General features: G+C 33.2%; 1 protein-coding gene across 7 annotated transcripts in view; it reads left to right on the top strand.

Annotated features, from left to right (window-relative positions):
* The window catches only part of LOC118200940 (CTD small phosphatase-like protein 2-A), a 169,980-nt gene extending 149,393 nt beyond the window's left edge, over window positions 1-20,587 (top strand). For 6 of the 7 annotated variants that reach the window (XM_085809442.1, XM_085809440.1, XM_085809441.1 and 3 more), the window contains 2 exons: window positions 3,341-3,436; window positions 14,572-20,587. In XM_085809442.1, coding sequence (XP_085665568.1) covers window positions 3,341-3,436; window positions 14,572-14,637 — 162 coding nt within the window. In that variant the 3' untranslated portion in view covers window positions 14,638-20,587. The remainder of the gene's footprint in view (window positions 1-3,340; window positions 3,437-14,571) is intronic. The other variant, XM_085809444.1, reaches the window with a different exon arrangement.
* Window positions 20,588-20,900: the final 313 nt, after the last annotated feature.

The following is a 20,900-nucleotide window of genomic DNA, read 5'->3' as shown; positions in this document are numbered from 1 at the left end:
CCAGATCTCTGGAAGGAACCAGAATTGAATAAAAGCTCCTGTTTAGATGCAGTACAGATGAAAAAAAAATTGTTGTATATCCTGGGAGCTGCTATTGTAACAAATTTCTTTCTTTTAAATTTCTAGTTTCTAGCGAAGTATGTTTGTAAAAGATTGGCCTCGCGTTAGATTCTAGAGCTAACAGTTTTCAACAAGGTCGTTTTAGACCTCAGTTTCAAACTAATTAACTCTGGCGGGAAGTATGTAAGGATCTTAAGTTTTACTAACGTTTATTTTATTTTAAATCTTTACTATCACTTCTTATTTTCTACTTCCGGCCAGAATTATAAGCGTGAAGGTTTTTATGCAAAGTTTGTCTGGCGAACGCCAAGTATTTAAGTTGTGGCCTTTTGCCAAGCGAGAGAGAGGAAGCAGTGAGTTCGAAGCAGGCCGCTTACCTTAGAAGTTACGCGGTTGCTTGTTGCCTTCCAGGCCAGAGGTTTTAATCCTCTTGATAACTTTTAAACGTATTGTAGTGTTCTCAGTTATCTGTACTACATACGCCTTCCTGTTAATATAAGGCCAATCTTCCACGTGTATTATTCTAAAGTTAAATTAGAGTTTAGTTTTATTTTTTATACTTTTACGTTAGACCCCAAGTGGCGGGTCAGTGTATTCCGAAGTACGGAAGTTATTGTATATAGAGAAAAATAAAGGGTTTTGTATACCCTTCGTCTGTATCCTGTCTACTTACCACAATTAGTGAACATAGCTTTAGTAAGCTCTCTGTTCCGAGTCAGGTCCTTGTATGTTCCCGAAGAAGGTTAGAAGGAACATTGACCCTGATAACTTCACCTATATACAGCAAAAATTTTACAAGCAACCTGACTAGCAGTGTTTTTTTTTTTAATATGAAATTGCATAATATGATGCAAAAGAATTTTGGGCTTCTTCATTCTAAGCATTGCACTAAAAAATATGCCAAAATTTGTGCTAAAAGACGGAAAGTAGAAAAGACCATATTTACGTATCTGTTTGAATCAAGTGTACTCCTTAGCAGCAGTAACAAAATAAGTAAAAGAAAATGCTTTTCGATTTGAAAACCTGCAGAACAAGCATTCTGGTATCATCCAGTAGCTTCTTGCACCTATTTTTTATTCTGTTGTCTAAAATCCAAGCTTCAAGGCAATCTTTTCAATCTATCAATGGCTGTTTTAAAGAAGGCGGAAGTGGTTTTAAAGATGATGTCAAAAAAATGGGTTTCATTGCATATAGTCCAGGAATTTATGCCGTGTTTTATGAAAAGACCATACGAAGATACTTTTCCCAAAGTACCGTAATTTCCAGAAGAAAGGCCGCATCAGGGTAAACGCCGCACTCAAGATAAATGGCGGGGAAAAAATTAAAATTACACAGAAACGCCGCAATAGATTAAATTGCGCATGACATCGTCGGGGGCTGTATGGATGCAAAAACTCAACCTAAGTCCTAATATATATCATATCAGTTAAGAAAAATGCATGAAATGAAACCATAACTCAAAAATAAATTAAAGGTAAGAAATGTATAGCTTCTGTGCCGTTTAGAGACATTTTCAAAAATTTTCCACTCCCTTCTTACTTAAAAACTATCCAACAAGTACTTGTACCCAAACTGATGGGATCTGTATTTGACAGAATGCCAAGAAAAATCCATTCATGCTGAAGGGGAAATACGTCAGAGTTCGTTATTGCGAGGCAGGTGGAGTCGTGTCTGCCTTTGAAAAAAATTGCAGAAAAGGCATGGGTGGGGAGAGGTTGGGTCCTGGAAGATTCATCGAATCACAGAGGAGAGAGACTATTCAAACTGATGAGAATGTTGATTTGAAAGGGGGAAGAATGTTATTGTTCTGAGATCTCGTTTAGGGTGAATAAGGCATGTGGGTCCGTTCAAGGGAAAGAATGTAAACAAAATAACGTTCGCAAAAAGCAACTGAGTGGTCTTTTGTGTGGGAACAGCACCAGTCTATGCACAATGACAAGGCCATCCAAACTATGTACAATGACCATCATAGGAAATATTTTATTTTCAGCGCACTTTAACGCCGCATGGGTAGAAACGCTGCACCCGCTGAAAATTTAAGTTTTAAACACGTAAACGCTGCGGCGTTTCTTCCGGAAATTACAGTATTTAAATATTAATAAAAATCATTTTTGTTCGTTTTTCATTAGACCTTCTATAAAAATGGTCCAAGATGTTTTTTAAAGGACTGCTTAATTTAATAAATGCTGTGTTTGTTAATACGGCAGAATACAGAAGACTATTGTGTTTTGCCCAATTCTGTAATTCTATTCGCACACGCACACAAAAGGAAACTTAGTAACTGATTTGTGAGGAAAACATGTTTCCCCAGTTATCTTTATATATGTAAGATGCGAATCAGGGTGTGAACTTAAAGCAAAAGTACCTACTTTGACACTCTTCATTCACCAATGAGACCGTCAAAGTATTCGAATCCATATTTTGATTTTTAGCTTAGTGTCTGTACTACATTAACATCACAAGTAAAATCACGTGGACAAAGTGATTAAAAAATTTCCAGTGAAAATGTAAAGGCATATAGTGAGGACCAAAATAAGCAGATTTTGCAATGGTATGTGTGTTGAGGTGGTTGGAAATAAGGTAGCACCTACTGAAAAGACCATATGAAGATCTCTTGGGAATCATTCTCTGGTCTGTGTTTAAGTAGCTACTCTGATTTAGCAGCAGCCCCATAAATTGCATATCAGCGAGCTCTGCATTTGCATAATGCTGCATACCACCTGAGATACATCTGTAAAATAATGATTTATGCGTGCAGAATGCCTTTACCTACTGTTCAACAGCACTGAGTACTGCTTCAATGCATCATTCTGCTGCAAAATCTGCTTATTTTGGTTCCTGAAACCTGCCTTTACATTTTTACCATATTTTTTTTTTTTTATCATTCTGTATATGAACCTATTAGAACCACATTAGTGATAATTTTAAACATTAACAATATTAATATGGTGAGATGATGCGTAATAAAATATTTTTCATGCAATAAATGCTAGGTTAATCATTTCAGATTGAGAAAATCCGTAACTTAAGGGAAATTTTTTTCCTATTTGGAAAGCCTAATCCTAGGGAGTTATTTCTAATGATAGATGTAAAGAAACATATGCTGTTATTATGTAGGCAAAATTTCAGTATTTGTTATGAGACTTAACAATATATTTCATGTGATGCTTGTTGTAGTTTCTCTTTTTCTATAGTAGTGTGTTTTATTTTATATGCTAAATTTTTATTTGCAACTTAAAAAAGTACTCATTCCCCCCCCCCCTTTTTTTTTTCTTTCAAGCTGGAAAATGGTATTCCCATTGAGAGTTGGTTTGCTGATAAAGCTGATAATGAGTTAATGAAACTTGTTCCATTTCTAGAAAGCCTAGTGTACTTGGCAAGTTCAAAGTTTTTAAACTTATATTAAAAATGATAAACATATTATTTTGATTGAATGTGAAATTTGTGTTTTTATCTATTAAACTGACATGTCTTTGTGTTTTTCAATGACAACTGTTAATACACTTGGTCTCCTATTTTTATTTATATAGATCGCTTTGTGTACATGGTGCTCAGAATAAAGTCATCAAATGCCATGAGGGCATTCTGCTGCTGAAGATAAGCTAAAAATCCTGTCAGTGCATAACAGGAAATCCATAGTTTACAAATTATAACCTTTAACGTATAGTCTGGAAGGAGAGGTTACATGTGTATATAGGTGTTGTAATAAGTGCATAAAATATAAGCCACCAGCAGTAACAAATGACGGCTTACTGTGGGAAAGACTGGTAAACATTCTAAAATACCTGAGAGAAGTTTCAGATCCATTAAGCAGTATGCTCAACATGGTTCTGGTGTTCATCTGATAAAATAGGTAGATATGCATAAATATGTTTCCATCACCACCTACACAAAGTACTGTAAGGAGTTCAGATTCAAATTGGATTGGCTATTCAGTGAGACCGTCGTGCCAGTTCATCTGTGGTCCATATATGTAATACAAAAAATGAGACTTTCTGTGCAGTAGGTTCAGATGTTTCATCATGATTTAACTGTATGTCAGTATATAATGAGAGAAACATCTAGTAGCGCTTGAAAAATATGTTGAATGAAACAGATATTGGCTGAAGCAGAACATCAGTAGTAGGATGTAAGGACCAGTATAATGGTCAATGATGCACTATACATTCAAAAAGAAGCTTTCTTGATGATGGAGTTGTCCATCATCCATCTGTGCATGCTATACAAATTAAGCATCATATTCTACTGAATTATGTGCTTCAGCTGTGAACAGAATGTCAGTGGCAGATGTGTGATTTCTGTTTGTTTGCTGTGTAACCATTTTGCAAATGTAACCATGCAGGTTAATCTGCGGATGCTAGTGCCTGCGTGTATTATGTGTTGTAGACACAGTCACTCCTGTGATAACTGCACCATGTGGATGATCTCAAGGAATGGACTTTACATGGAACCCATCTCAGGATTAGCAGGGAATGCCAGGACATCTTCTCCTTTTACCACAGGTGTTCACTGAACATGATGGCATCCTTAATCAAACACTATAACTGGCAGACTCACCTGTAGTAGTTGTTGGACTGCTAGGGAAGTGATTTTCTTTGAACATTAATTTGGGTATGTTCTAATACAGGCTTGCATTATTATTTAGAATTCAATCTTGGCATGAAAATTGTATTTCAAAATATTCTTTGTTGAAATACTGGAGCATCCCACTATGTCCTCAAAGAATTTTTTTTTTTTTTTTTTTAATGGAGATTTCATATAACATGTTTCTACTAGCATGCCCTTAACACCTTTTCAGTTGCAACATACATATGCATATAAAGCCGTATCCAGCATGTTCTAGCAAACCACAGTGCTCCTGCATCCTTTTTTACTGCTCTTTGGTGTCTCATGAGTTGTACATTGCACATTTCCTTGCTATGTGTATGTAACACCTCTCTTGCTTATCATTGGCTGTAGCACTTCTGGTTTTGATGGTTTTATTCTAGGACACCACATATACTTGGTACTGTTATTAATTTACCATTGTTCCAATAATGTATAATAAATGTCTCTTTATCAAAACTAGCAACTATTTGAAATAGCTTCCCCTCCTTCTATGGTTGGGATAAGTTTTATATAAAAATAGAAGGGGTTTCCATTTTTGTATACATGATCTTACCAAAATGTAGTTTTTGAAAATACTTCATGTAAAATTTCCTTTTCAAACTTTTTGTATTCATTTAAAGTATGTAAGATAAGAATGTTTATAAAAAGGAATGTTTAACTTTGATCTGTTTATTTTTTGTAGTTATCTCTTAAACTGTCTCATGAATGAAACTAGAAAAATGCATGATAGAAATTAATACTACTATAACTTGAATACTTTCTAAAGAAATGCATCTCATAAAAAGTATGCAATTCAAGCCAACTAATATTCCACACCTTTCAAGTTTCAGATGTACTTTTTTTGTGGAATATTGGCAACATCTGTGGGGGGGAAACTTCTAATAAATATCAGCATAGAATAAAAAATAATCACTTGCAATATACTATACTGGAAATTTTTTATACTTGGGTATTGGCAACATCTGTTGATATACCGCCAACAATACAGCTGTGATTTTGGTTTCCTGCAAGCTTTGTGGCAATCCTAGAGACTGTTCTGGTCTTTCCTAGAAAAATGTATTCTTTTCTTTTTGTCTCAATTTTTGCTCAGGGGGTGGGGAGATGGCTTTTGTTTTCTATTTCAGCATCAACTTCAAGCCAATAATCACAGTTGCTTTGTGTCTCCCTTTTGAATCTTCTTTCTCTGGAAAGACCTCAGTTTATTGCAATTTTTACTTCATTTTGCAATATGTATTTCCTAGATTTGATGAAGAATGAAGCAGAAGCAATTTATTATTTCCAGATATGTGATATCTTCCACAGGAATCGCAATTATTTCAGTTTTCGAGCAGCTAAAATGTACATGATGGAAGATATACATTGGAAATATTAAGAAATGCTGACAAAGTATTAGAATAAGAAATAAAAAATGGATTTTACCAAAGACAAACTGTGGAGAATAACGATCTATTTGATGCAGTTTTGAAGGTGATTGCCAAACAATGTTTCTGAGAAATAAAAATCAATACTTATAAATACTTGGAAGTTATTTCCCAAACAAAATCCCCTCCTCTATTTCTACATTAACTATCCTGAGGTGGTACATTTTTAAAGAAAAAGTGCTGATGATTCAGCTCATTTAAAAGTGTGTAATACATTGGTGTGCAAAAGTTAAGGACGAAGTCAAAAAATTAGCATATCAGCTGAACGAAGAGGCAGAGCGGACAGAAAGACCAATCAGGAGATTAAGTAAGGTGATGTACGGTAGCACATGTGCAGATATGCAGGTAGACGTAATGGAGGAGTGTCTGAGTAGTATAAAGCATGTTGTCGGTGTAAGGTCAGTATTTCTGGCAAAGCACATGTGCAGATATGCAGGTAGACGTAATGGGGGAGTGTCTGAGTAGTATAAAGCATGTTGTCGGTGTAAGGTCAGTATTTCTGGCAAAGAGATTGCACGCCATATAGCAGTTAAAATTACACCGAGTTGCTGCCTCAGCGAGAAATGGCGAATAATCAATCTGTTAGACGACATCTGGATGCTTTTACCCGAGGTCGAATCATTGGGAAGTTGGAGGAAGGCCGCAGTGTGACTAGTGTGGCTGCAGAGTTCGGAATTGCTCACAGCATCATTTCACGACTTTGGAGACAATTTCAAACTACAGGAACAGCTATCCGGGAGGTTAGTAGTAGTTGTCCTCCAGGAACCACACCCGCAGATGACCGATATATTTCCTTACAGGCCAGAAGAAACAGGCGGCAGACAGCGGGAGAAATCGCTAGACACAGGCGACTGGACGACCGATATCGCGTTTTACCGTGGCCAGAAGACTGCACTGTGGTGGTCTGTTTGCATGACGCCCTGTGCGGTGTGTACCTCTAACGCCTGCCCATCGGAGAAGGCGTTCTTTGTGGTGCCGGGAACACCGGAATTGGAGAGACAATGAATGGGGCGAGTACTCTTTACAGATGAGAGCAGATTCAGTCTGAGTAGCGATTCTCATCGCATATTCATCTGGAGAGAGCGGGGAAGCCGCAATCATCCCTCGAACATCATTGAAAGGGACAGGTATGGAGGTGGCGGTGTTCTTGTTTGGGGAGGCATCATGCTTGGTAGTCGTACATACCTTCACATCTTCGACGCAGGTTCAGTCAACGGGACCCGTTATTGTAACGAGATTCTTCTTCCATATGTGCATCTTTTTAGAGGCGCTATGGGTCCGCAGTTCCTTTTCATGGACGACAATGCACCATGTCATTGCACAGTAGCTGCCGAACAGCTCTTAGAGAGTGAGGATATTGAACGTATGGAATGGCCGGCATGATCTCCGGATCTCAATCCCATCGAGCATGTATGGGATTTTCTAGGCAGATGCTTGGCAGCTCGTACCTTACCACCAGTAACGATTCCGGAGCTTCGATTGGCTCTGCCAGACAAATGGCCAGCAATGCCTCAACAACTCATTGACATCCTCATTCTCAGCATGGGCAGATGCTGTGAAACCTGCCTAGCAGTCAGGGGAGATCATATCCCCTATTAAAGACCGGATGTTTCTATGTTTCTTACTATACACCCATCACAGGGATGTTTCGGTCTTCGGTTGCATTGCGCTCCATGCTACTTTTTCAATAAAGCTTCTTTTTATCCCTCTGATTTCTCTTTTAGTAAGTGTTGCTTACATTACTCATGTCCTTACGTATTGGGGATCTTACGGTATTAAATGTGTTGATTTGGAAAGCTTTTGTACAAAGTTATATTGAAAAAACCGTCTCGTCCTTTATTTTTGCACACCAGTGTATGTAGTTTCTATGTTGTAGATTGGATAATGTAGTAATTCAAAGTATAAATGTAATAATTGTGAATAATTAATTTCTGTACTCCTTATAAATCCAACTATAACAGTAGTTTATGTAAACATATATTAGGTTGCCCAAAATGTTCTCAGCACTTTGGTTACTATTGTGTCCTAAGGCTGACAGCATTCCATCCTGACCGAGAATCTCTGACTGCATGCTTAAATTATCCATGGCTTTTCCAGGATTCAAACCTGGGCTCATTGGTACAGCAGTCAGTGTTACACACTAAATGCTATACCGGCTAGGCTGCACTTTACTATCTTCAAATCATTCATTGATCTATAATAATTAGGAGAGAGAGGTTCGTGGATCTATCAGTGATTTAAAGATAGCTGTGTTCAAAGCTGGAATTTCTGCTTGGGGAACAAGGTTTAGAGTAGACCATCTAAAACAATGGGCAAATAACTAAATTAAGTTTCAAATTTAATCAAACTTGAATTTGGTGATCATAGCAACAGCAGATGTGCTGAACATTCCTGAAAGCACATTTATAAACAATTGATGAAACTTGGCTACATCTGTCACAATGATAATTTGGTTGGATTATATTAGAGCTGGTGACAAGAAGAGAGGATGTCATATTCCTTTAAAACTACATATTTTGTTAAATATTTGTAGAAAATGTATTGAATTAAGCTGTAATATCTTAGCCCTATTACATTCACAATGCACCATGTGACTTCCACTTGTTCTGGTCTCTGTATAACTCTGAACAGAAAATCCTTTTTATAATTTCAGTGCTGTCAGGCTGCATATGTGACTTCATCTTCAGGCCTGCTGAATTCTACATTACTGATATTTTGAACTTGCCAGAACAGGGGACCAGAAAACTTCTAAATCGGAAGTCATTACTTTGCAGCTTAGTTTTCCACGTTTTTATAATGATTGTTTTGTTTTCTTCATCAAATCCCCCCTTAGTGTTGATGCAGAAAACTCTGAAGCTACTGGCTAGGATCTGTATCTAGGTAGTCTGGGGTACGATAAAAGCATTGAACTTGGCAGTTCCCCATTAACTGTCGGTGTTGCAGGAAGCTGCCCTCAGATATTACAGTACAAGTAGATAATGAATAATAAGGGTTATGATAATGAGTAATTATAAGTAGTAATAATGTATATAATGAGTAATAAGAGACTACTATTATTTAGTCATGAGATATATGCTGTTTTATATTATACATTGTTTAAAATATTTCACCCTCTCCTCTGATTTAGCTTCATTTTAATGAATGGACGTTTTAGAAAATAAAGAGCAAACTGAGTAACTGTGTAAATCTAGCCAATAAACTGTATAAATACAGCAATTTAAGAAGTGGATTGAAAAAGTGTTGTCACTCAGGGGGTTAATGAACTTCGAAGTAGTATTAGAAAATTTGTGAAATATTGAGGAAGTGAAGTCATTGAAAATAAAGCCCCCCCCTTTTTTTTTTAAGTTAATAGTTCAAGAGATTTCTTCTGCTCATGAAAAAGCATTTAAAAAAAAAATGTTGATGTGGTTATTCTGAGCTTTTTCAAAATTTAAAAGTGCAGGATTATTCAAAAGGTTTACTATGATCTGAGAAAATTATTCCTCTCCCCCTCCATTTATGAATAGGAATCCAACTGCTGATTTTTACATACTTTTTGTTTTTTAATATATAGAATGAGCCAAAGCTTAAGTTCAAAATAATAAACACCCAATAAATCATATTCTTATATACTCATTTTTTTGTTTACTTATGATCATTCTAATAATTATGATAAATTTAGCAACATTTAGTGAACTGATGACATAATGATAAGATTATTTAAACCTTAAATAATAGGTACAAAGAACTTTGAAAATTTTAATAATTTTGATGGTATAAGCATTACTGACTGAATATCACTTCTAATAATCACCATGTTGCAGTAGAAAGTAGTTTTAAGCGTACTGAATTTAAGTGTATGAATGTTTGATAGTTGTATTATATGTGTCGGACAACTGCTTATGATGTCATTCAGGAACAGGACAAACTGGTGGGAATTTACGAATGGTGACGACCATGAAAAATATTAGAATCAAAATGATATCATGCCTATTACAGATCAACTCCTACAGGAAAACATTTTCAATCATCATACAATGTATTTGGTTATCTATTCCAAGAAATAAATTAACTGGTGGCATTTGGCAAAAACCTAAGGGCAAGAGGATTACAGAAAAACAGATAAAAGAGTGACACTGGGAATTGTTTTGTAAACGTGCAAGTTAAATTTAAACTTTAATGTATGTTATTAATTAATTATAGCAAAGTACATGAACTTTTTGAAGAGAGATATGCTTTTATACACTTTTATATATATATATATATAAGAGAAATTACAATGTATTTATACTATATAGTGGAAAGCCATAAAAACTTCACATAACCTGCCTATTCAGTCCCTAAGGACATACTGTGGTAAACAACCTCTGTTTTGTGCCTTTCATGGCACTGCTACTGATGGCTGTAAGTGTACCAAAACTCTCTTACTATCTGATCTAGGTTTATTTTAATGAACAAAATCTTGCTGCAACATAGGCAGGATTAACGCTTTGCACTTGAGTTTTCTTCTAGTGAAATTTTGCACAGTTATATGTTTTTGACTTTTTATTCATGCATAATAAATGATTAGAATAACTGAAGTTATAAGTAGAATTTAAAAGCTGATTTTTATTTGCATTGTTATATTATTTATAATGTGAGCACTTTATAAGTGCTTCTTTTAAATGTTAAATGCTTCATATTTATAATGGCTTAGAAATGTTGTTTTTGAAGGAATTCTAAGTTTTTCTGTGGAAGATTTTTTGCTACATGTGACTGTGTCTGTATTTTCTCTTCATATGGCTTCCTGACTGTCGCTGGAATCATTGCAGTCGCTTTTTCCTGTTCCTTTGGAGGCAAAATAAGAAAGCACCTCTGTCACTAGATCTACAACTTAATACTCAAAATAATCTGTAATAGTAATAATCATCATTTTTATTTTGGAACAACTTATTTTCATTGTGTTGAATGCTTTTTTTTTTTTTTTTTTTTTTTTTTCCCTTATTGTCAGAGTGCAGAGATTTTAGGCTTTTGGAGCTTGAAACTTCAAAAAGCAATGATGACCTTGCGGGTGTGAGCTACTCCTCTTTTGATTGCTACGTCATTGTACAAGGCAAACACAGGGAGGCAGGCCATAATCCCTTAGATACATTAAATGTAACCAGATAATTAAGTATGCATTGGCCTGTTGATGAAATACTGTTCAGTCAGTCAAGTGTGATAGTTTAACATGAAAATTTAATTATAAATCTCAATATCTGATTGTTTATTGCAATATTGTGTTGGAGTGCCTGACAAGCACACTTTTGAATATAATGCCTAACTTTTAATGTACCTGTAACTTTTAGGTACATACTTCTACTTTAGAGGGTTAAATATATCTATCGAATGTTGTCATGTATTTTGTTGCATGCATAAGGGTTCGTAATAGATTGAATGCACACAGGTCTGAATTTTTATGAAAAGAAATGCTTCAGAACTCTTCAGAGAAAGTGGAACTTTCCACAAAAATAGTCGTACACCTCTCCATGGTATCACAAAGTGCTATCAGTAATTACACGTGGCATTACTAGGAACATTATACACAACACAGGGCAAAGTGTATCTAAAAAGCAAAGCTATCTCAGTACTCCAAACTGATACTGAACTAAACAACTCACAGCTGAGAGGAGATGCTGTCTTTGCCCTTATATAGTTTTCACCTGGCCTCCAAGAAATGTCTAGTACCTCTCCAAATTACTGAAAGGCATATGAGGCCAGATAAGGTTACAGGTACATATGAAATCAATTAATTATTCAATTACAATACCTATTACAAAGATACTGGGACTGGATCCAAATGTTGTCATGCCTGGCAATTTCTCCCAAAATTTGGTGACAAAAATTGGATGCCAAACCTCTACCAGCTTGGTGATATCTTGCCAAATTAATGAGATAGCCATTTACTCAATGTTAAATAGACTTGCCCCTGTATTACTTTTCTGGCAAGCTTCATGTCTCTAGATTTGCATGCTACATTATGGAGAAAAAATACAACTTCACGTATAATCATACTAAAATCTTATATGAGCAATTTCCAATCTTGTGGCTATGCTAGGAAATATTTTGTGGACTTCATTTTGCTAGTAAGTTTATTCCCTACCAGCGGCCAGGCTGTAAAGTTGCTGAACACTGGTAGTTTGGTCTGAAAGAATCCCGCGAACGAGCTGGGTGCATGGGCATTTTGTGGTTGTGTAATGTATCTATGGCCGAGTTCCCTAAGAAAGTCTTCCATGGAGGCATCCCTCCCCTTAGGCAGATAGCTCTCGAGGCTTTGCCGTAATCATATGAAACCAAAAAATCCTCCCGCCCGATTATTAGCTGAGATTCTGTGACGCACAGTATCTTTGAAAAAGGGATAAAATCCACTTGATTTCCTTCCTTTTTACCAGTAACTCATGATGTCATTCGTTTAACAGAGATAGTAAATACAATTTATTGTCATATTTACTACTTCTACTAAACATAGATTTGCTCTAGCCACTCCTTTTCTTAATTGATTCTAAATAAAGCTTCTAGGTTTTTTCCATGTATAGATATGAAATACAGGTATTTTTTTTTTTTACCAGATTTTATCCCAGTTTCCTTTCAACTAAAAACTGAAGTAAATAATTAATAGCTTTAGCTTTGACTCATTTTCTTTCTTTATTATTAAAGGCACATATGCAAGGTTTTATCTTGTTTATCAACTGTTTTATCCTGTGGTAGGATTTTTGCTGATAAATATTCTAGGCAAAGATGATTTTTTTAAGAATCCATCTCGACAAATGTACAAAAGAAAGTTTTTAAAAAAGATAATGAATGTTTTAGCAAATTTTTTTGTAGACAAGCATTTCTCTTTTCTGTGTATGTAACTGATAAAGTAGTGCAAACCCATTTGTCAGTGAAGTCACTGATAAGAAACAGAAAATTACGTGCATGCATTTAAGATCTTATGATTCACTTATTGCTTTAATGAAAAGTTTATACTTTTATGCATGGTACTGTAAAAATATAAAGAGGATAAAAACTTACATCTTAATCTATCTCTATAAGTAACTCTTCTTGACTGGTGAAATAAGTAGTTTAGTAATAATTGTGAATAAAATCGGTAAGGTAGCCAATGAAAGACTTCCCTTTCGTTCTGTCCTGTACTATGCTGTGTCAGCATACTGTTATGCTAATTTTCCCTTGGGAACTATTGGGCTCACCAGTGTTCAAGTGGTAAAGTTGCTGAATATCGGTAGTTAGTCCGGAGTTGAAATCCTGTTGAACAGTTAGGCTACATGGGTGTTTTTATGGTTTTCCTGATATGTAATGTTATATGAGCCAGTTTCTCTGAGAAAGTCCTCCACGATGGCATCCCTTGGTTTAGGCAGATAGCCTTCAAATGCTTTGCCATAATTCTATAAACAAAATCAAACTAACAGTGGGAACTACTCACTTACTACTATGAAATGATTCAGCTTGAAAACCATAGCAGAAGCATACTGATAATACCTTTATGTAGAAACATATTGATAATGCCTTTATTCTAAGGTATTCCCACCTAGTCCACTGTCTTCTTGAAGAAGCGTAAGTACTTCCCAGCTTTGAATGTTCAGAATGAGTATGGTTCATATTTTGTTGATCTTTTTAGTAGATTGACTCAGTAATCATTTCTCGGTTAAATTCCGTACAGCAGTATAATTTTACGATAGTTTTCAACTAGTACTGTGAGAAGGCTGTTTAAATATATTCTTTATTTTATGCAACATATGCAGTTAGGTTTCTGTGAGCTTTTCTGATGAAGATCTTAGTACTTTGCTTGAAAGTTAAGTTTCACACTTGTAAACAATATAGAAAAGAAGAATATAAATACATGATCTAAAAGGTCTGTTTTTCTAAACATGGTTAAATATTACTTATCAAAGAAATGTTTGACTTTTAGTAAAACTTCATGATTAAATTTAATGTTACTCGAAAGACTATTTTCAAATCTGTTTTTCATTTTGTGTTCTTGAAAAAATTATAAAATGGCATACTATTAATCATTTGTGGTTGGTTACTTGTTCATAAATGTTCAGACATCATTTGCATAACCTTAAAAGTTCTTTATTTAGGTGGCTTTATATTGTCACCAAATGCTGTCCTTATTGGTACATTTCACTTCAAAATTGAAAAGCTATTGATATTTTTTTTTTTTTTAATTACGATTTTGGGACCGAAGACAGTTGTAAGTAGACAATTTTTATAGAGAAATCAGTCATAATTAACTGTATTATATGATTTTCAGTCATGTAATTACTTAACAAAGAAAGTTTTAGTTTAAAATTAAATGTCTAAATTCACTTATTCATTAATTTAAATAATGCACGCAACTTTCTCAGTTTAATCTGGATTTTGTTGGAAATACTGTTTGTTGTATCTTATAAAAATGAAGTTTTTGTATTGTGTAATATGTGAAGTTCTTTAGTATGTCATTATTTAGTATTTTAAAATGGCTTTTCTTTCTCCTGCTGTGTAGAATGAAGATGTGAGGCCTCATATTCGTAGAAAATACCATTTGTCAAGTTTCTTGCCACCAGATTAAAATGCAAAACTGCTTTTAAAATATCTAGTTTGAACTCATTTTTATAAATTTTTTGTGTTTTCCTTTCCCTCCTTTCCTCTTTTTTTTTTTTTTTTTTTTACAAAACTCATTCTTCATTGTACATAGCCTTCAATAATCTTCCATAGTGCATATATTTTTCAGAAATTTTTTTTAATGTACATACATGCTTTAAGCTCTGTACATTTCAATTTAAAATTTGCAGTGTTTTAATACGCATAATGTTGTTAGAATTTATTAACTGCATTTTTAACTTGTAGAATTAAATTGTCTAAATGTTTAAGTCAGTGCCTAGTCAAATGGCTCTTTTTGTCATTCTGTGCAATGTCCTTTAGCATTATGTCATCCTGTTATAAGATTAAAAAGCAAAAAATACATTTATGTGAGTGATTATTCACTATAATGTAGCTTGTTATAAAATTCAGTATTATCTTGAGTTACTACCACCAATTATAATCAACTTAGTGATGTGGTTCATGGTTTTATGCATTATTTATCAAACTTCATCAGAATATTTCCTAAAATTATGAAATCTGTTATGTATTGTCTCAAATGAAAAAAAAAAAAAAAAAAAAGCTTCATTTCTTCCTTTTCTGCTTTACTTAGGATGCCTTGTAATTCTTTAAAAACGACCATGCATGGAGATGGCTATTAAGCTTTTTTTTTTTTTTTTTTTTTTTTTTTTGCTGTAATCAGTGCATTCTAACTTCTCGTGGAAATCGTAGTTATACGCAATCTAAAAGGAATCATTATCCATAGTCTGTGAAAACTTTAAATTGTTACTTTAAATTTTTAGTTAATTCTATGTCACTATAAAACACATTAGACAACTGTAAACCATTGTTATTAAATCTAAAAACTGAAAATTGTGTATGAAGCTTTTATATCATGAATAATCAAAAACAGTCATCTCACGTTGTGTGCATAATTGCATTTTGTGGTGACCTGGCTCTTCAGTAATATATGTTTCATTTTAGATCATTCCTGATTTGCATTCACCATCTTTAACGATAGCATAAATTCTAATTAATGCTAATATAAACTATCCCACTTAATAAATTTATTCACGTTTCCTTTCATTCACTCTGTATAAATTTGCTTCAATTTTTTTGTTTGTTTGTGTTTTTCTAAGATCCATGTTGAGATCTTCTATTTTGCATTTGTTCATGTTTCTTGAATCCCTGCTCAGTATAACACCTAGGCTATGTATCTAGTTTACTCTTGGCAAACTTGTAAAGCTATTAATTAAATAACATACATATGTTAACTTCAAGTATAAATTTTGGGTGGTTAATGTTTGTTTTGAGATAACCTAATGCAAAATTAAAAAAAGAAAGAAAAAAAAAAAGAAAGAAAGAAAGAAAATGAATGCTAAAGCATCAAAACTACAAAAAGAGTTAAAATATTTTCATCTAAAACTGAGATATTATTCATTCAACTAATTAGCAAACACAGTGAATGCATTTTTGGAGAAACTTTAATTAAAGTGTAAATTTGACATTACAAGTGGCATAATCCTCCTCCAAAAGCAAAATTTTGTATTAATAAATTTTACAAATTTCGTAGTGCTTATTTTGTTGGTTTTAAAATTTATATAGCAGTAAAAAATTATTAGAAGCAATATTACTAAAAATATTGGTCTAAACCCAACAGAACCAGAGAAGTAACCAAAAATGTTTGTTAAAAGAGCCTATACTGAGGAAATTCAAAAGAGAATAATGTAAGTAATATGATTAAAACTAGCAACAGACATTATAAGATTTCATTATGACTACATTTTGCAAATGCAAATGTGTTGATGCAAAATAAAAAAGTTCATTTTATGACCTTTTAGAAAAAATATTTGTTGCAAGCATAGTATTCTGATTTAAGGACTAAAGCACTATGAAAAGAGCTTATGAGGCCCAAGAATACAAAAGTAAAAATTAATAAACAAAACTTTGGTATACTGTGTTAACAAAAAGAAAAAAGATTTCTCTGTATAAAGATTTAAATCAAGTTGAGAAGTTAAAAGATCAGTATAGCTTTCACTTAACAGAAATTTCTGAAACTGAAAGAGAAAGATTTGGTATACTGACTGGTAAGTGATTTATCTTCTGGTGCAAAAACAATTTGAATAAAAAAAAGATGTAAAAAGTACAGCAGGTTATAAAATCGGTGGTTTATAATAAGCATAATCATCTGAATTTTTCAGTTATGTTATTGCTGCATATAAAATAATTGATTTTAGAAAGATAAAGAAATTCTAATTTTGAAAATTTTATCTAAACTTCCAAAACACCATAAGCATCTTTGATGTTCATGAGATTCAACTGACAAAAAGGAAAGAAAAAAAAAACATTTACTAATCTGACTGCCAGATTATTAAATGAAAAATGTATTGAAATACTAGATTTTAATAAAGAAGCAGACACATTTAAAATGCACAAAAATACTTTAAGTGTAATAGTGATAATCATTATAAATTTAATGTAATAGTACCTTCATATAAAAATCAATTTACACAAGTGTAGTATATGAAAAAAATTATTATCATACTTACAAAGTCTTTAGGTCTGTGAAAAATTAGTAAAATTCAGAATCATGTTGTATCATAAATAGTAATGTATCATTGAAAAGTCCTAAATAATCTACAGAAATTTGATTATTCAAGAATGTTTTATATATTCAGAAATTAAATCTCAATTTAAATTAAAGTGCCATAACAGAAAGTAGAGGCAAATTAAAATTAATTGAAAATAGAAGTTTCCAAATGTAGAAGAATTGGTACTTTTCCTTTAAAGCCATCCAAGTTGGTGCCATATATATATATATATGTGTGTGTGTGTATATAATTTTGTCTGTTTCCTCACCCAAATGGCTGCATAGCTTCATTCTTGCTGGCAAAAAAAAAAAAAGATGTCTGAACATAAATATGGTTTGTTGCATCACGAGTTACTATTGTCACTGCTGATTCATTTCTTTATGGTGTAAGCAGTTAATATCTGTTCAGTTTCGCAACCATAAAGCTTATTTTAAATGAATCACAACACATTGGTTGATAAGATTAATTATTTGAGGAAGGTATGTGTGAATTTCTTATTATCCCATCCTAACATCAAAGTTGGTGGACGCTATAAAATTGTGGAAATTGAAAGCTTACTCACAAAAGAGAAAAATAACATACACCATGTTCTCCTCCTACAGTGGGTTTCTAGAGCATCTTGTGTAATCATAGAATGTTTCTTTATTCTTCTCAATCATTCCGTTTTGTTCAGTTTTGAGCCAAAGGCATGATGAAAGAAATTAGCTAAATGTGCCAATATGGTGCCAAAAATGTATGCTATGGCTTTAATTGAAAAGTACCAAAGACTTATTTTTGAATGTAAGAAAGACTTCATAAAGCATTTATAACAGAAGATGACTTAAAATCTGCCTGCATCTAACATTATCCTTGCCTATCAGATATAAATGGTGAAATTTACAGCTAGTAAGATAATAATGCCATGAATCAAGTTTAAGTCTCCTGGATAAAGATTATGCCAAAACGTGATAGTAATGACTTATTGAATTAGAATGTAATAACGGTAAGTTTTTTGGATTTTATAAAAAAGCTAAAACTGAACAACTGCTTCTTTATGCAAAAGAAATGATGAAAAATATAGTGTTTCAAGATACAACATGGATTGAATAACAAATTTGGATAGACTTAGTAAAATAACTATGAACTTTCTGATGATGAAATGATTAATAGTGTTTTAAATGCAGCACAAGAAAATTCTGATCATGATTTTAAAGAAAAACATTATGGCTTGAGAGTTTTAGAAAAATACCCAGAACCAAATTACTTGGTATGCACTTCTGCACTGACTACATTTCATATGTATCTGATGTAGAAGTGTGTTGTAAGGGAGGGAAAAAAGAACGTTTTAACAAAAAACTTAATTCTTGTATATTTAATGTAAAATAAAATGAGATACAAGATGGTTGTAAAGTTTCAATACCTTGAATTTAATTTTGTTTGTAAATTTTTGTATGTATGAAAATAGTTTTATTAATAACTATGAAATAATTTCCATCAGCTTTTGAGCAAATGTTGACCTGCAGAAGATACACGAAATGACCTTAGTCTTATATGTTGTTATACATGTTTTCCTAGACAGCATAAAAACTTGTTTTTTGCTATATGTCTGATGATATCCATTTTCAGTGACTTAGAGTTATGTAAACTTTTCCTTAAGCGCAATCCTTTCAATATCCATATTTTTAATATAAAAATGCTAACTATAAAATTTAAAAATATGGAGCAGTGTAAAATTGATAGCTTTTTTCTGTTTGTGGGTCAAACTATTCCAGGTATTGGATAAATTAACCGTGTGACCTTGATTCTTCCCCATTCTCCAATCTCTGTTGCTAATAGTGCACATGCAATATTTTTTTTTTGCCCAGTTCAGTTCCCCCATATATAATTTTATGTTCTAATAAATAAAAGCTTTGTATGGAAGCTAATAAATATAGCATCTGAAAAATAATGTCAATTTGTTTTTTTAATATAAGACACCTTTTATTGTTGAAAGTGCTATCATATTGAGACTCGTATTGTGGGGAAATGTTTATTGATCTGTAGTTGAAGTCCTCCTTAGTGTTAGACTCAGTATTGGGAAATGTTGTTTTAAGTCTTGAAAACTGTGGCTCATGCCATTTAAAAAATACTGCATTATGAGCAATAATTAAACATGATATTTTGTATGGTTCATGGTTATGTTTTAAACCAAATGGTATTGGTACATGTGATTTTCTTTGAGAGCACTATAACCTCAGGTTTTTAAAATTTTACTTTGTGTGCTGAGAACTTTGAGAATTTGCATTTCTGTACATAATCATACTTATCTATGCAATTTTTAACTACAAAGTGCTTTCTTAACTGTGCAATTTTAAGTATTCTATGGAGCCTTTCATTTAAAAAACAGATGGTCTCCAGGTCGGTTTTAAAATTAACTGTTTCATAATTATCATACTCAAATATTATGCTTGTTATCATACTCAAATGTTATACTTAATGAGAAAAATATTTTTAAAATTTTATTGAATCTGATTTGTAGAATAAACTATAATTAGTGCTGATGTTTTATTACATAAATATGCCTGTAAATTGTTTAGATAGATATTTTCAATTTAAGTATATTTTCTTTTATTGATGTTAGAAATGTATTTTTAATTGTGTTTGATTGTATTTTATGAAATAGAATAAATCAGAAATATTTGAAATGGAATATAACACAGAATTGTTATACTTTGTTGAATGTATTTTGATTAACCCCTTAACTGCCGCGGGCGTATATATACGCCTTGCTCAGCCGATGCGTTAACTGCCCCCCAGGTGCGCAGCCGATGCGTTAACTTTGCGAATAATTTTAGGTGTAGCAGCGCAAAGCAAATGATAGCAGTTTGGAAGGACGTATATATACGCCTGGGGCAGTTAACGCATCGGCTGAGCAAGGCGTATATATACGCCCGCGGCAGTTAAGGAGTTAAATTATTGAAGTGTAACTTAATATACCAGCTAACTAGAATATAAAATATATCTATATGCTTGTCTTAATAATTACAGGTTGTGATTATATTTATTACCATCTGTGATACTGTATGTCACATCCTGAGGAACCCTTAAAAGCTATCATAGATGAAATATCAGTCCCTTTATTTAAAGTGAAAAATCTGACATATAACTGATTTTTTGAATATTTATACACTGTCACTAGTTCTGTTATCACAAAACAGGCATTCTTGGTTATACACGTGTGAAAGTTTTAGTACAGTGTCTCTTAATGATAGCTTTTTTAATAAAGGTTAAATTATTAAATATCTGTGCTAATTATGCAAATTTTTGTTTTATTTATATTTGTATTTTATTTTGTTAGTAAGAAAATAAATTCCTTATTATGTCAAGTCATCTAAACTTTTTATGGTCTAATTTCCAGTTTCCACTGTGTTTGCATGAATTTTGGATATACAGTCAAAAGTTGTTAATTCGGACACCCATAATCCAGAATGATTTATAATCCGGACCTCAAAGCTACAAATTTTCTGGGCATGCGTTGCGTTCACGCATGCGCATAGGCATTTACGAGTGCGCGTAAGACCTTTACGGCTGCGAATATGCGTGTGCGCATGCGCATTTAATGTGTAATGGACGGTATGAGCTAAGCTAAAATTTTTTAATTCAGTTAATGTTGCAGATTACGTTGTTCCTTAATCTTCGGATT

Source organism: Stegodyphus dumicola, chromosome X2 (genome assembly GCF_044657685.1).
Source record: "Stegodyphus dumicola isolate Sdum_Otavi_A_Nest chromosome X2, ASM4465768v1".
NCBI classification, from domain to species: domain Eukaryota; kingdom Metazoa; phylum Arthropoda; class Arachnida; order Araneae; family Eresidae; genus Stegodyphus; species Stegodyphus dumicola.
Note: the sequence above shows the minus strand (reverse complement) of the source record. Positions and strands in the feature narration are given on the sequence as shown.